Here is a 13,383-nt window from a genome sequence, read left to right as displayed (position 1 = left end):
TATACAAAGCAACATTAAAGTGAAATTCTAAACTAATAATATATATTACTCTGAAATGAGCCATCCTGCATACTGAGCACTTTTACTTTTTGTATTGTTAGAATATTTTGATTTGAATACTTTTGTACTCCGTTGTAACAGGATATTTCTACACTGTGGCATTGCTTCTTTTACTGAAGGAAAATATCTGAGTACTTCTTCCACCACAGAGTAACAGTAAAATGAGCCATTATGCAGAATGACCCCTTTCAGAGTTGCTATATGTATTATTTAAGTAATATTGCTCAATCCTTCGTGTACAAGCATTTTTTTCAAGCCATACTCTGTTAAGGCGGCTCAACTGACCTACTTACCTACAGTTGAGCAATTCAATCCATAGAAAGACATCATGTTTCAGAAGCTGCCATGTTTTCGAAGTAAAATCTTAATCTTTAGCGAAATAAATGTAGTTGAGTAAAAGAAAAATAAATGTTTTTGTAGTTACACAAGAGTAACCGAGAAAACAAAAGAAGTGAAAAGCAGAACACACTCAAAATAGTGTCAATCCGGTTGCCAGTCAAACTCATCACAAAATCCCCAGCAGGCAATAATTACATGTTCGCCTTAAACTTTATTTAAATACCACCTTCAACTTGTGGATGTTTTTGAGAAAACGTGTTAGCACCGCCATCTTGTGGAGCGGGACAGAGCCTCCTGGCCTTTTTGTACACTGCTTTTGTTCTGCTCAATACATGTTGTTTGTAACCTGATTCAATGTTCTCATATTTTTTTGATGCATTTACTCTCTTGAACATTCTCAAACATTGTCTCATCCTCTCTGCCTCAACAACAGACAAAAGAAAGACTCGACAGCCTGTAATTTAAGAGCTCCACGTGCCACACCCAGTCTCATATGCACCATATCATTTGTGTCTGTGTGACAGTGTGTAAATGAGTGAATTTAGGATGAACCACCCAGGAACTCATGTGGTCAGTTCGTCCAACAGCAGCAACAGCAGCAGCAGCAGCAGTATGTCTAGGCTGTTGTGTCACTGCACATTAGAGCAGTCTGCTGGGCTCCGGTGTGAGGGGGAGACGAGGTGTCTGAGCCACCCACCCATGCTCTTCTACGGCAGCTGTAATTATAAACAGTGGTACAATGACAGCTGGGGAGGCAGATGTCAACAGCAACATTAGATTTCAATCAGCGAGCACTGTGTCACCACCCCCTGAGGAACGAGGAGGTGTTGTACACTGCGTCGCACGAAATCTCTCCACAAAAAAACCACAGAGAACAGTTTTCATTCCCTGCACAACTTATTTTACTGTTTGAGTTTAAGGTGACGACGCAGCCGACTTGATGTTGTGATAATCAATGCCGATGAGCGCCTGAGTGCAGAGCGAAAGCCGGAAGATGTTTTTTCTGGATGAAGTCTTGTCACATTGCTTTTGATGCCCCTGTTGGTGAGAGCAGGCCGGCTCTTTCACTGCCCTCCAGGCAGCAGTCTCTGGCTTTTGACATTTCACACTCGCTCTGCAGTCAAGGCCTGTGACCATCCGCAGACCTTACAACCAACTGCTCCCTCGTACCCTCGCCCCCGTTGTTGGGCCAATTATGAATATTCAGTCGCGATGAAAGTAATTCTATCGGACATACAACTGTCCAGCCGGATAGTGTCAGTGGTGTTGTTTGCAGAATTTGAATGGGGGGGGGGGATCTATCAAGGATGTGACTGCTCCCCTCCTTCAGATTTGGGATATGACAGAAAAACGGTAAGATGACCTAAATATATACAAAATATGTTGGGTATATATATATTTCCTTCTTTTGTTTTCCTCTGTGCGATGGACCTCTATTGTTGTCAAGAAGAACCCACATCAATGAGCCACATTGTTGCACTGGGTGACAAATACAATATTTAGGAGTGGTGTGTGTGCTCAAAGAAAAACCTACAGTGACCAGCTGTTTTTTGTTTTTTAAATGCAACATATTTGTCACCAGTTTTGAAACATCTTCAAAACTGTATTAAAAAGTATTGAGCGACAATGAACCCATTTTAGTTGATGTTTTGGTCTTTTCGTGAGATTTGTTGACTATACACCACAAACATAGACTGACACCAGCCTTATCCTTTAATTAAAATGAATACCGTTATCGCTACGGTCATGCGTTGGTGCAGGTATTGCTTGAAAATAGATCGAAAAGATTTTCAGATAGAAGGGGCTTTGAATAGGTTTGTTTGCTCCTGAAAGTCCAAGAAGAAGCTGAAATCCTGACAAACACTGCCTATCTTTCTATCTTTCTTTGTTTCTGTCAGAGTCACTGATATCGCTCCACTGTTACATCGACTTGAATTTAGCATCGTGTATGTACACTAACATGTTGGAAAGGAGCCATAATAATAGCCAGGGAGTACACAGAGAGCGTAAGAGGGATGATTTCTACTGGCAGCCACTAACCTTGATTGACAACAACTTGACTTCTCACAACAGTGACTGTGATGACCGTATGATGCCTCAGTGTGATGCTGAGCAACATGAAATGAGCGTTTTGCTCTCTTGTAAACTCAACAATGAAAAGACATTTTTTGAAATGTATAATCTCGCAGTATTACGTATCATTTTTAATGTGTTGAAAACCCTTTCCAACAAAGCAAGTCAAGCACAATGGTGCACATAAACACATGTTGAAAGTTCATGAGCCAATTCACCAGAGTGGGTATAAGCAAAAAAAAAAAAAAAAAGTAAGAGCCTACATTAAGCATACCATAAAAAAATAACAAAATACAAAGAAGCCACCCAACATAAAAAGTGTCTATAAACAAGGTTAGACTGCTCAGAAAACACATTATTTGACATAATGACTTCTTTAGTGCTTAATGGGTAACATTTACAATGTTCATAAATGTTTTATACTGAAAGAAAGAATCAGTATGACAATACAGAGACAAGCATGAATTCAAATGTCTACATTTGTTTTGGGGTCAATTCTAGGGTTACTAAAGCAGTACCAGCAGAATAGTATCACGACTTGAATGTTTTAGACTGAAATAAATGTCCAGAAGAGGACACCATTCATTAAAATGAGGAACATAACAGTATCTTTACACCAAAGGGTCCTCATTAGAGCCGAGCAGCAGTTCAGGTGCATCCAGATGCTCGTTTCATGGCGATGATCAGTGGCTCCGTGCTGAAGCATTTGTGGACCTGTGCTGTAGATTCAGGAGCGAGGATCCACCATAAAACTCTATTAACATAATGACTTCCCTGTTTAAGTGGATTGTGGTTCATGTTTTGAAAAACAAACTCAGTTACAGATGCTCTTGACAAACTTTCTCTTCCGTAGAAAGTGATATTTCATCTCGTATTCCTTTCAATGGAACAGCGTTATTCACTTGATTGTAGCACCAGAGCTGAATAACAGGAGATGGAGATTTAAATGAGAAGAAAAAGACATAATGCTGTTTATATTTGATGAAAGAGTAGATTACAACTGACTTCATGGTGACTTTTTTTGACCGTTTTGTTTTGTTTTGGTTAAATCAGCATTTTGGCATCGTCAAAAATGTTTCTTCTGTAGTGGTGGAGGTGGAAAATAATAAGAAATATCATAAAGCATTCAAGTAAATCAAAATAAAAGGTTTTCTCCTTGTCCAGCATAGAGCAAAATTCCTGTTTTGTTTTTCTAACTGCGTCAGTGAATCCCGCAATTCTGTCGCTGTAACTCCACCAATATGCTGCAGAACCAAAACCAACAGAATAAAACAAATGGTTTGCTTTTAAGTTATTTCCTCCATCTTAATGAATGATGTCAAGCTTGTCCGATGTGATGACAAGTATTTATTTATTGTTTTACAGATAACATACTTCACAGGGTTACCTTAGAGGTCAAATCTCCTGACACAACTCTGGCTTCGACTCGTCAGAGGGGAATAATGGACATACTTTTATCAAGCACACATTGTAAACAACTGAGCAATATTTAGGTCTAAATGGCGTACCGTAGAACAGGTGAGAGACGACAAAATGTAAGTAAGATGTGCCTCTTGCTTGCGAAGACAAAAGTTTCATTTTTACAAAACAAATAATGGTCACTGACATATTTTTTCGACTTTTTTTTTTCGTGGCTGAGAGGTAGAATGACGTATTTTCACTTAAAACCAATGATTTGATTTATTTACTTTATCATATCATTTCATCATTATGAGTGAAAACATTACGAGTGAATAAGTAACCCCAGCCCTCTGAATATAATGTGAAATCTGTACAAACGTCTCCATTGATTGCGGTCTTGTTTTGATTTTTATTGTCAAACGTTTTGTTTGTATCCCAAATGTCCAACGTTATAAGCAGAGGAAATATTACTTGGTTTTTTTTTTCTGGTTAGAAACTCACTGTACCTTTCCAAACTGTGGGGCAGTGAATCCCTTTGTTTAATACTGTAAATAGCAAGGTCAGTCCATGGTTTTTGTAGATGCGGTGTAGAGATGGACATATTCAGTTGGAAGTATCCGAATGAACGCTTCCCGGTCCTTCTGTGGGCGATGTCACTGACGAAGGAGTCGGAGCATCTTGCCAGCCACCGTTTGTCTGTTTAGATAAGACAGGAAACAGTTAGCTTGATAGTAACACTGTAAGATACAATATTGCCATGAAAGTGTCTTTAAGGATTAAACCAAAACAAACAATGAATTGATCCCACTAACAAGTACTGCCGGTGTAGATGAAGCCTGATATAACGTATTCCTATGTGCCATAGAGCTACTAGAGTTACTCTTGTAAACTTTTAAAAAACACATCAGTGAGTCTCGATGTTCGGCGGGATACAGAGATTCCTCATTATCATAAACATGGGCACAGTGTATACTTATTTTGTTCTTTTCACGGGATTTGTTGACATGAATATAGATATATAATATCACCAGTATTAATAAAAATGAATGAAACAAGACATTGAATGAAACAAGACATATTGCATCACTATGATGATCACCGTGGTCATGTGTTGCTTTAAAAAATATATTCAGTGCGTAGAAAACAACTTAAATTTGAGATAGAAGGGCTTTGAGTCCGTATATTTAGTCTGCTACTATAGCTACTTTACAGTCAGTGCGAAAAACAGCCAAACACTGTTTTTAAGAGACTCTTCATTCGCAATATCATCCCACCACTTCCCTCATCCCTCCCTCCCAACGGCTGACATAATGTGAGATAAACAGAAGAGATGAAACACAGAATACGCAGACCTTTCATATATCTCAGAACATACCCCCGAGATGGTTGATAAAAGAATACATTATCACAGTAAAAAAAAAAATAGCTCGTTAAAATGGAGGCATTCTCACATCACGATAAAAGGTTGACTAAAGACCATTAAGGACATTAATTGCGATTTCCACGCTATTAGCGAGAGTGGCGGACGTGCTTTGGCAGCCTCTTATTTCCAAACCCTGTTATTTTGTGTAAAGACTGTCTGTCATCTTATTCAGAAGCAAGAGGGTGAAAAGAAGAGGAAAGAATGAGAAAAAAACCATTTCCAGTCTCTGAAAGAGGCAACACCCACCAGCAATTTGAGGGGTGTAATTGCTGTTCAAGGATAAAGAAGGAGAGGTGCACCACAAGAGTTCAGTGAGTAGATCTTAAATAGAAAAAAAATGTCATCTGCGCTAAATAAACACACTTAATTCACTGGCTTTGCTGAAAGACTGCGTTTTTTTGGTTAAAGTGCATTTTTTTTAATAAAAGAACGATTAGAGACTCATATCATCATCACCAATATAATTGTTATTATTCTTTTTTGAGTCTTCAAAAGTAGTTGTTTTTAATTGGGAAGGATGACAGCCAAAAATACATTTCACAATAAACTCTCACAATTAGTTTTAACGATAAATGCTACGTTTCCTGTTTTTCTAATTCATCACCAGCATGATATTTTTTTATTTCTCATGGTGCCTCATTTCTATCTATGTTTGTCCTGATTATCATACGATGACCTCTTAGTATCCTCGACTCATCGATTGGTTGAACTTCTGTTTGTATGCCCCTGGTTGTTGTCGCTGTCCTTAGTTTAATCATCGGAGTCACAGCGGTAAACATCTGTTTTACCCACTCTCAATATGCAACTGTATTTCCGAATTCAGGTAACTGGAGATGATATATTTCTTTGTAAAACAAAAGCATAACGTAAAAAAAAGTGAATGCATTATTAAAATGTATTAAAAAATATATTATGGTTTAGAATATTTTGTTGTAAAATGTGTAATTTCTGGCTACAATATTTGTATCGCGAAGCAAACTGATTATTTATTATGTTCACCGACTATTTCTTTTTCACAAAATCGAATGGTTAGCTCTGTGAAAACTGTTTAATCTGCCACGCCCAAATTGCACTAGTTTGGAGGTTAGTTTTGTTCTCCACTTTTTCATAAACAAAGTGTTGTCTGCTTTCATCAGCACACACACCAGCACAGTGTATTGAACACCTAAGTCCAGTGGAGCCTGTTGTATGTTGCAACTGGCTTCATGCATCCATCTTCTTATTTTAGCACGAGGGGTGTTGCAGGCTTGGCTGTCAGTGCTGCTGTTCCTGTGGATGAATGATCTGACCAATGTGCTTGGACTGTTAGCCCAAAGCCCCGCTCTTTCTGTCCCTGTGACTGTCGTATTGATTCTGTTCAACCCCCGTGCAGCCTGTCGCTATGGATCTACATGCTAACACACTGCCTCCAGTGTTGCCTGTGCCGCCCCGCCCAGCCCAGCAAGGAGACCTAGAAAACTGGCCCGGCCTGTGACAGGCTAGAGTTATTTTAAGAATTAGCAACCTGGAACTTTTTTTTTTCTTTTCGTGACGCCAGTTTAGGGAGGTATGACTTGTCCTATGGTGCCAAGGCGAGAGTAGCATCGGGAGGGAGGATGACACCTGTGTCCTTGTTCCTGTCGACTGCAGGTGTCTCGCTAACGCTAATATCCTCCGACAGACCAGGAGCGTGTCCAGCTACTCAGCCTGGTGGCTGCCTCATTGCCTGCCACCTAGGGCACGACTGGAGCAGGGGGGGGGGGGCATCTGGCTGGACAGCAGCTCAACACCGGCAAACTCTGCTAAGTGGCATCCTAGCGTACGCACAGAATTACACAATATACACATCCTGCAACTGGGGACATCATTGCAAACTAAGACAGCCAAGGAAATGTTGAGAACGGAACAGAGAAGAAGGGGCTTGTTTACAGGTCTTACGTTGATGCCCTGTGGACTGTACATCTGGCTGGCTGCGAGGCTGTCACTGTATCCTCCGGTCTGGCTGATAACATGGCGAAGGGAATCCACCTGGAACAACAGGGACACACAGACAAAAAGGCCTGGTCAGACAAAAGGTCTGGATAACAAAGACAGCCATGCACAAGGAAAGGTCAGCCTGATAGTAAAAGGGTACCAGAAACAGGAAAAGGTTACAAACAGTGAATCACAAGACTGCCACTACAAGCTTGATAACAAACGTTGCAAACGGACAAAATACAAGAAAGACGACAAGAAGTAACTAATTATAAATGCATTTGTAGATGCGGTGAAAGAATACGTCAATATCAGACATTAAATATACTTTGCAACTCATTGTTCAACATGTAGCTGAACACTACTGACAATAGTATTCGGTGTCTACGCAGACAAAGAGACATTTCTTCGTGACACTAAAGCAAATGCTCTAATTCAATTTCACATCGAAACACGTTTACCCATCGTGGCTGCCAATAAAAATACGGTGCAAGTGAGATCACATCTTACATTATTATTGCCGCCATTTTTATTTTCTTCACAGATTCACTGGAAGCTGCTTTGTAGCTTTTGGCAGAGCAGCCCGTCAGGTTATGCATCATGAAAACACACCTGCCATATGGATTTCACAACACATACGACTTCTCTACTCAGCAGGCCAATTTACTCAAAGTTGTACTTTGTCTTTGCTTTTTGTCTTTTCTTTTAATTGCACAGCCCTGAGAGCGAGGCCATTCTGACATCCTCGGAAGAATAATCCCCTTAAAGTTACATGAGTTTCAATAATGAAAGGCCAACCCTGAAGACCTCTTTACCTCTTTTAAGGGTTGTCCTTTTGCATATTCATGACGACCTAAAGCATTTGGAGAGCTGATCTGAATAGAAAAGGGGGGGGGGATGGAGGGATAGAGAAAATTATGCCAAAAGCACTGAAACCAAATCAGAATGTCACCACGGGTGGTGATTCCTTAATCTATGGTGAGAGTTGTAACACTTAGAAACACTGTGCTGGTCATCACTGTCCACTGGGGCAAGGTCAGGGCGCTACAGTGCACCAGTGGCTATGTGAACTCTTGTCAGGAGCGCTGATGAATGTTGCACCGTTTCCAAAACTGTCTGCAGTCGTCTACTCAACTGTGGGTTGACAATGGCTTCCACACTAATGTCAAGCTTCGGGCTAAGTGTCTTTGTTTCACTGTGTAGGTCAAGTTATTGGGGTCATTTGCACTTCTAGACTGGACAGTGGTTGAACAGTTTCGATCTCAAGAGTTTTCTCAGCTTTCGGTTCTCTAAACTCAGCGAGGCGCCTACCTGGGATTGTATGTTGGCCCCAACCTGCCCCCCTTGGTACGAGTCCCCATTGAGGGACTGCACACTCATGAACAAGTCTCCGGAGTTTGACATGTTAAAAGAGCCGGCAGAACCTGAGAATACACAGAGGCAGAGAAGAAGGAAGGGAGCGAGAGAGTAGGACAAAGAAAGACAAGAGAGAGAAGGAGGGAGCAGGGAAGAGAAGAGGAACAGAAAAAAAGGAGTTAAAATGATCATGCATAAGCAAAAGAGCATTAAGTGGGTTAGTTGAGGGCAGCAGGCGTCATGGAAAAGGCTTTCTCTACAAAACATGCACGCTACAGATGCAGTGTGTGCACATTAAAATATCACTGAACCATAATTCAGAGGGAAAAATCAACCAGCAAGAACCATGAGACAGATAATCATCATAAAACTGTTTAAGTCCAGTTAAAACAGGCCTTATGGATTATATTGTTGTTAAATGTCCGTGCTGCTAGTGTTTCATTAAGGAAGTAACAATTGATCTGCAGGAAGACCCAAAGAATTGTCTTCGTCCTTTAATGGACCCCGGCTCCCCAGATGTAAAGGGACCATCGCGTAACTTGATTTCAACACCCGGTCCTAATCCAATACTGTCGCGAAAGTCTCGATATGACAAAAGACTCCGCTTGCCCTCTGAGCAGCTTAATGGCATGCACAGGGTGAACCGGACAAGAGGCAGGAAAAATTAACGTCCACGAGACCAAGAGGTCAACAGCAGAGAGAGACGGGGGGGGATGAGTGAGAGTCACAGACGACAAAGGCTGCGAAGAAAGAGAAACACTGGAACAAGAAGAGCAAAAGAGACGCATTATATTACCGGGTTAGTAAAAGAGAAGAAGAGACTAAATTCTTGAGTTGGAGCTCAGGGGGGGACGAATGAGAACATCACAGTGCTCTATCTCGTGCATCGACCTGCACCGGTATGAAAAGAATTGACTAATTCTTCAATCTATCAAGCTTTTTTTGATACAACCCAGTGGTCTGCAGTCTGCTTGTGATTCAGCTCACCTGCTGAATTGGGAGTTGACGGGGAGTTTGCCTGGCTGCCCTGAGCGGACACACTGGTTGCGCTGACTGCGGTCCTCGCTGCGTACATGTTGGCCTCTTCCTGGAACTTGCCGATGTTTTTCTTGTATCGGATTCTCTTGTTCCCAAACCAGTTTGATACCTGTCAAAATAGCAATGGCAAGAGACACAGCTGTTGAGTTGTAACAAATTGAAGCAAAAAAAAAAACCACCCAATGAGAGTCCGAGGAATTGGTAGCAATTGAGATTGACTTCAGTCAGTGTTGATATTTAGTATCAACCTATCTGCCCATTGTTAATAATACTTAGCATCAACTGACCATAACCACAACATTGATAACAACGAGGCCATTTTTACCCAAAATGTTGAGCATGTTAAGGGCTGGTTATTAAAGTGCCACTGATTTAGAATATTTGTGACCAAACAATTGACGGCACAATCGAAGTAGATCGCTGAGTTTATTCTGTTTACCTGCGACACTGTGATGCTGCATTTCTTGGCCAGCTCTTCTTTGGCCTCCTCGCTGGGATATGGGTTACTGAGGTGGGAGTAAAAGTACTCATTTAGGATCTCTGTCGCCTGTTTGTTGAAGTTCCTCCTCTTTCGTCTGGAAAGAGAGCAGAAAGGGGACGGACAGATTAGAGATTAATTCACAAAAACACTAACGTTCTTCATTTGCACCTTCATTACAACCAGGACAGTCTAGTTTATATGAACAGTGCTGGAGCATTAAAGAACGGTAATTAAAAGCTGTTAAAATGCATTTAGATTTAAAAAAAACAAAGAAGGAAATTTAACAAAATAAAATCCAGGTAAACACACAATAGAATCCGTCTGACCAATGGCAACAAAAATAAATAAACCTTTCTAAGAAAATAATTAAAAAAACACTTTGGAGCACAATCTTTGAAAACGAAAGGTTCGTCATACACATACAGACCTGGCGTCGAGGAAGCGCGAGCGCAGGATCATGACGGCCTCGCAGGTGCTCTGTTTCAGCTGCATCTGGATGGAGCTGAACTTGCGGTGGATGATGCTGACCATGCGCTCAATCTCTTTGGGCGAGATGGGTCGTGTGCGAGACTGCTCCCTCAGCAGGTTCATCACATGGGTGGTGAACTCATTGCACGCCTGGATGCACAGACAGACAGGATTCATAAAAAGAAGAACTATCATGGAGGCTCAACGGCTTCAGACAGAACAAAAGGGTGGAATTGGATTCTGGAGAGGCTGCACCTTCACTGGGTGGGCCTTGGCCTCGCAGAAGCAGTTCTGACAGCGTAACAGCGTTGGGAGGTAATAAGAGCAGTCTAAATTAAAGCGGCGCACACGGTGCGCTGTTTCACGGCAAGCAAATGTAGCAGTGGAGTCGTATACAGTGGAGGCAGCGAGAGTCGCGGTGTTCTGAATATTAAAAAGACTTCTCTTCAATGGAAGAGAAGATGTGACAAGTGAAGAGGAATCGAAAATGACAGCCGGCTTTCAGTCCCGTTAACGTTCAAGAGGTTTAAACTGTCTCCCTCTCTTTTTACTCCATCTTTCAGTCTACCTTGTTCTGTCTCTGTCTGAATCAGTCACTGGATATGACTGCATTCAGAGTCAAGGTGTCTGTTGCTTGTCAACACCAGGGTTACGTCAGTCAAAGTGATGCACCGAGCAGCCGTTCTGCTTGCGCACACACACGGCAGACACTACTCACTCATATGCGCGCGAGGTGTACGTAGCACGGTGACACAAAAATGCTCAGGTGTGTATTGACTGTGACAGTTAGCGATGACTAGCCTTCCTCGGAGAAGATGACAAACCCAGGACGCTTTGACTTCCGAAGGGAATGACAAGACGTTACAGTCTTTGGAAAAGAGCTGGTGTGTGACTGATATAATGGCTGCTTGCCTGCTGAAGATAACGTCTCTGAAAGGCTGTCTTGTCATGAATCGGCCTGTGAGAGCTGATTTCAAGAGCATTACACTTAGTTCGAAATTCTCAGGATAGTAACTCCTCCGTCATTTTCACCAACGTATTCCTATTTCGGTTCACAGATGGAGCTTTGTCCAGCATGCATTCGACAAAGGACAGGAAGAAAAGGACACAATGCCAAAACACAATAGTCGCTGTCCTATTCTTCACAATTTAGAGTCTTCAATTGAACTCAAGGGGAACATTTAAACTCCATTAAAAAAAAAAGGACCAATGCAAAGTATCAATCCCTCATTATTTTTCCTGCATTTATTCACATTGTTTTTGTTATCCTGGAAAAGAACACGTTCTTGTTGCTTCCTCCTCTCTGCAGGGAGAGGTCAGAGGTCAGGTGAGCTGGAAGTGGTGTGAATCTGCGTCATGTATCACCACTACATCTTAAACATGTTTGCAATTGAATTACGTCAAGCCACATATTTGTGCATGTCAACAATGTAACATATGATAAAGATTAAAATCACTGACATTTTTTTTAAAGTTTTGCCTCTGTCCATATCCACCACCAGTCGGGACGATGTCCAACTTTTTCAGTAGTTGCACATTTAAACAGAAAAGAGAAATTTAAAATTACAACACATCCTACAGTCGTCACCTGCGTAGTGGGAGGAGTTTGGAAGAGGAGAGAACATTGATATGAACTTTCTGTCATGAAACAATGAAATGTGGACTGAAAACACTGAGGTACAACAGGACATTCCCCCAAATATTGACTGTGAAGGGAGCATAACATTCAAAGCATATCTGACTCATTCCTATAATGGGGGGGGGGGGGGGGGGTTGTATTAAGGCTTAGCAGGTGAATGAAGTCTAGAATCCAAATTTATGGTGCGGTACATGCATTTGTTTTTGCATTTACTGATAAAATACTTACATGACAACATGAACATGTGTTACAAGAAGCTAATTAACAGAGAATAATAAACGAGAAAATACTCTTCCTCCCCACCTGCTCGTATTTCTCCAGCTCTGTGTGGTAAATTTGTCGGATCTGAGACAGCTTGGCCCGGTAGTCGGAGTGTTCTGTTGAGTTGTCGGCACCGACGCCGCCAGCGGCCGCTGCGGCGGCTGCGGCTGCTGCCGCCCCGCCGCCCTTCTCCGGCCCGGCCACGCCCTCCGCCAGCAGCATGTTGTCCAGCCGCATCAGCTGAGGATCCGGGGGCTCCTCCTCCTGTGCTCCACGGATACTGAGCACTGTGGAGGACAAGGAGAAGATGACGTGAAGACAGTGCTGCTAAACAGTCCTATTTACATGGCTGCTCATAATGTGCAGCAAGGGATAATAATTCTGCTATGACTGAGAAAGAGTCTTAACTCCAGCGTACCAAATGAACTCCCTGAAATATGGCCATCGATTTTAATCGTTCAAGTCTGTGCCATAAAACCCGGCAGCCGCACGGAGGCTGGCAGCTCGGCAGGACCATAAAACTATCATTTCATCGATTCTGACCATCATTTCATGTGAAAAAAAATAAATAAATTAACACAGCCTTTTACAAGAGTTCATCTTTCATCGCTCTCCTTATGCTCCCGCTATTAATATCGTCTCAGATGCTATCTAAACAGAAAAGCAAAGTAATAACACACGTTAGACTCAGTGTGCTAACACAAAGACACAGATCAGACGAGGAGATTACAGAAAAATCCTATCGCTCCAAAGATACTCAGATTGAAAATGTGATCACTACTTTTGGAAAAAGTACAATAAAGGTAAAATTCATCATTTCATGTGTTGATCATGACGGTCAATTATTATTATTAACACTGAGAAACATTTTTTCTTCATCTCATCTCTCAT

The 13,383-nt window shown here is 41.7% G+C and overlaps 1 protein-coding gene across 7 annotated transcripts in view; it reads right to left on the bottom strand.

The window, feature by feature from the left end:
• Nucleotides 1–2,577: 2,577 nt before the first annotated feature.
• pbx1a (pre-B-cell leukemia homeobox 1a) overlaps nt 2,578–13,383 on the bottom strand; it is a 43,405-nt gene continuing 32,599 nt past the window's right edge. Inside the window, exons 3-11 of one of the 7 annotated variants that reach the window (XM_079284910.1) lie at nt 12,535–12,779; nt 12,054–12,110; nt 10,552–10,742; nt 10,083–10,218; nt 9,593–9,752; nt 8,561–8,673; nt 8,065–8,124; nt 7,214–7,303; nt 2,578–4,569 (exon numbers count right to left, since the gene is read on the bottom strand). In XM_079284910.1, the coding sequence (XP_079141036.1) occupies nt 4,477–4,569; nt 7,214–7,303; nt 8,065–8,124; nt 8,561–8,673; nt 9,593–9,752; nt 10,083–10,218; nt 10,552–10,742; nt 12,054–12,110; nt 12,535–12,779 (1,145 nt within the window). In that variant the 3' untranslated portion in view covers nt 2,578–4,476. Of the gene's footprint in view, nt 4,570–7,213; nt 7,304–8,064; nt 8,125–8,560; nt 8,674–9,592; nt 9,753–10,082; nt 10,219–10,551; nt 10,743–12,053; nt 12,111–12,534; nt 12,780–13,383 lie in introns of those variants that run through there. The other 6 variants (XM_079284912.1, XM_079284911.1, XM_079284914.1 and 3 more) reach the window with 6 other exon arrangements.

Source organism: Melanostigma gelatinosum, assembly GCF_949748355.1.
Source record: "Melanostigma gelatinosum genome assembly, chromosome: 15".
NCBI lineage: Eukaryota > Metazoa > Chordata > Actinopteri > Perciformes > Zoarcidae > Melanostigma > Melanostigma gelatinosum.
The sequence above is the reverse complement of the archived record's forward strand: the minus strand, read 5'-3'. Positions and strand labels throughout refer to the sequence as shown.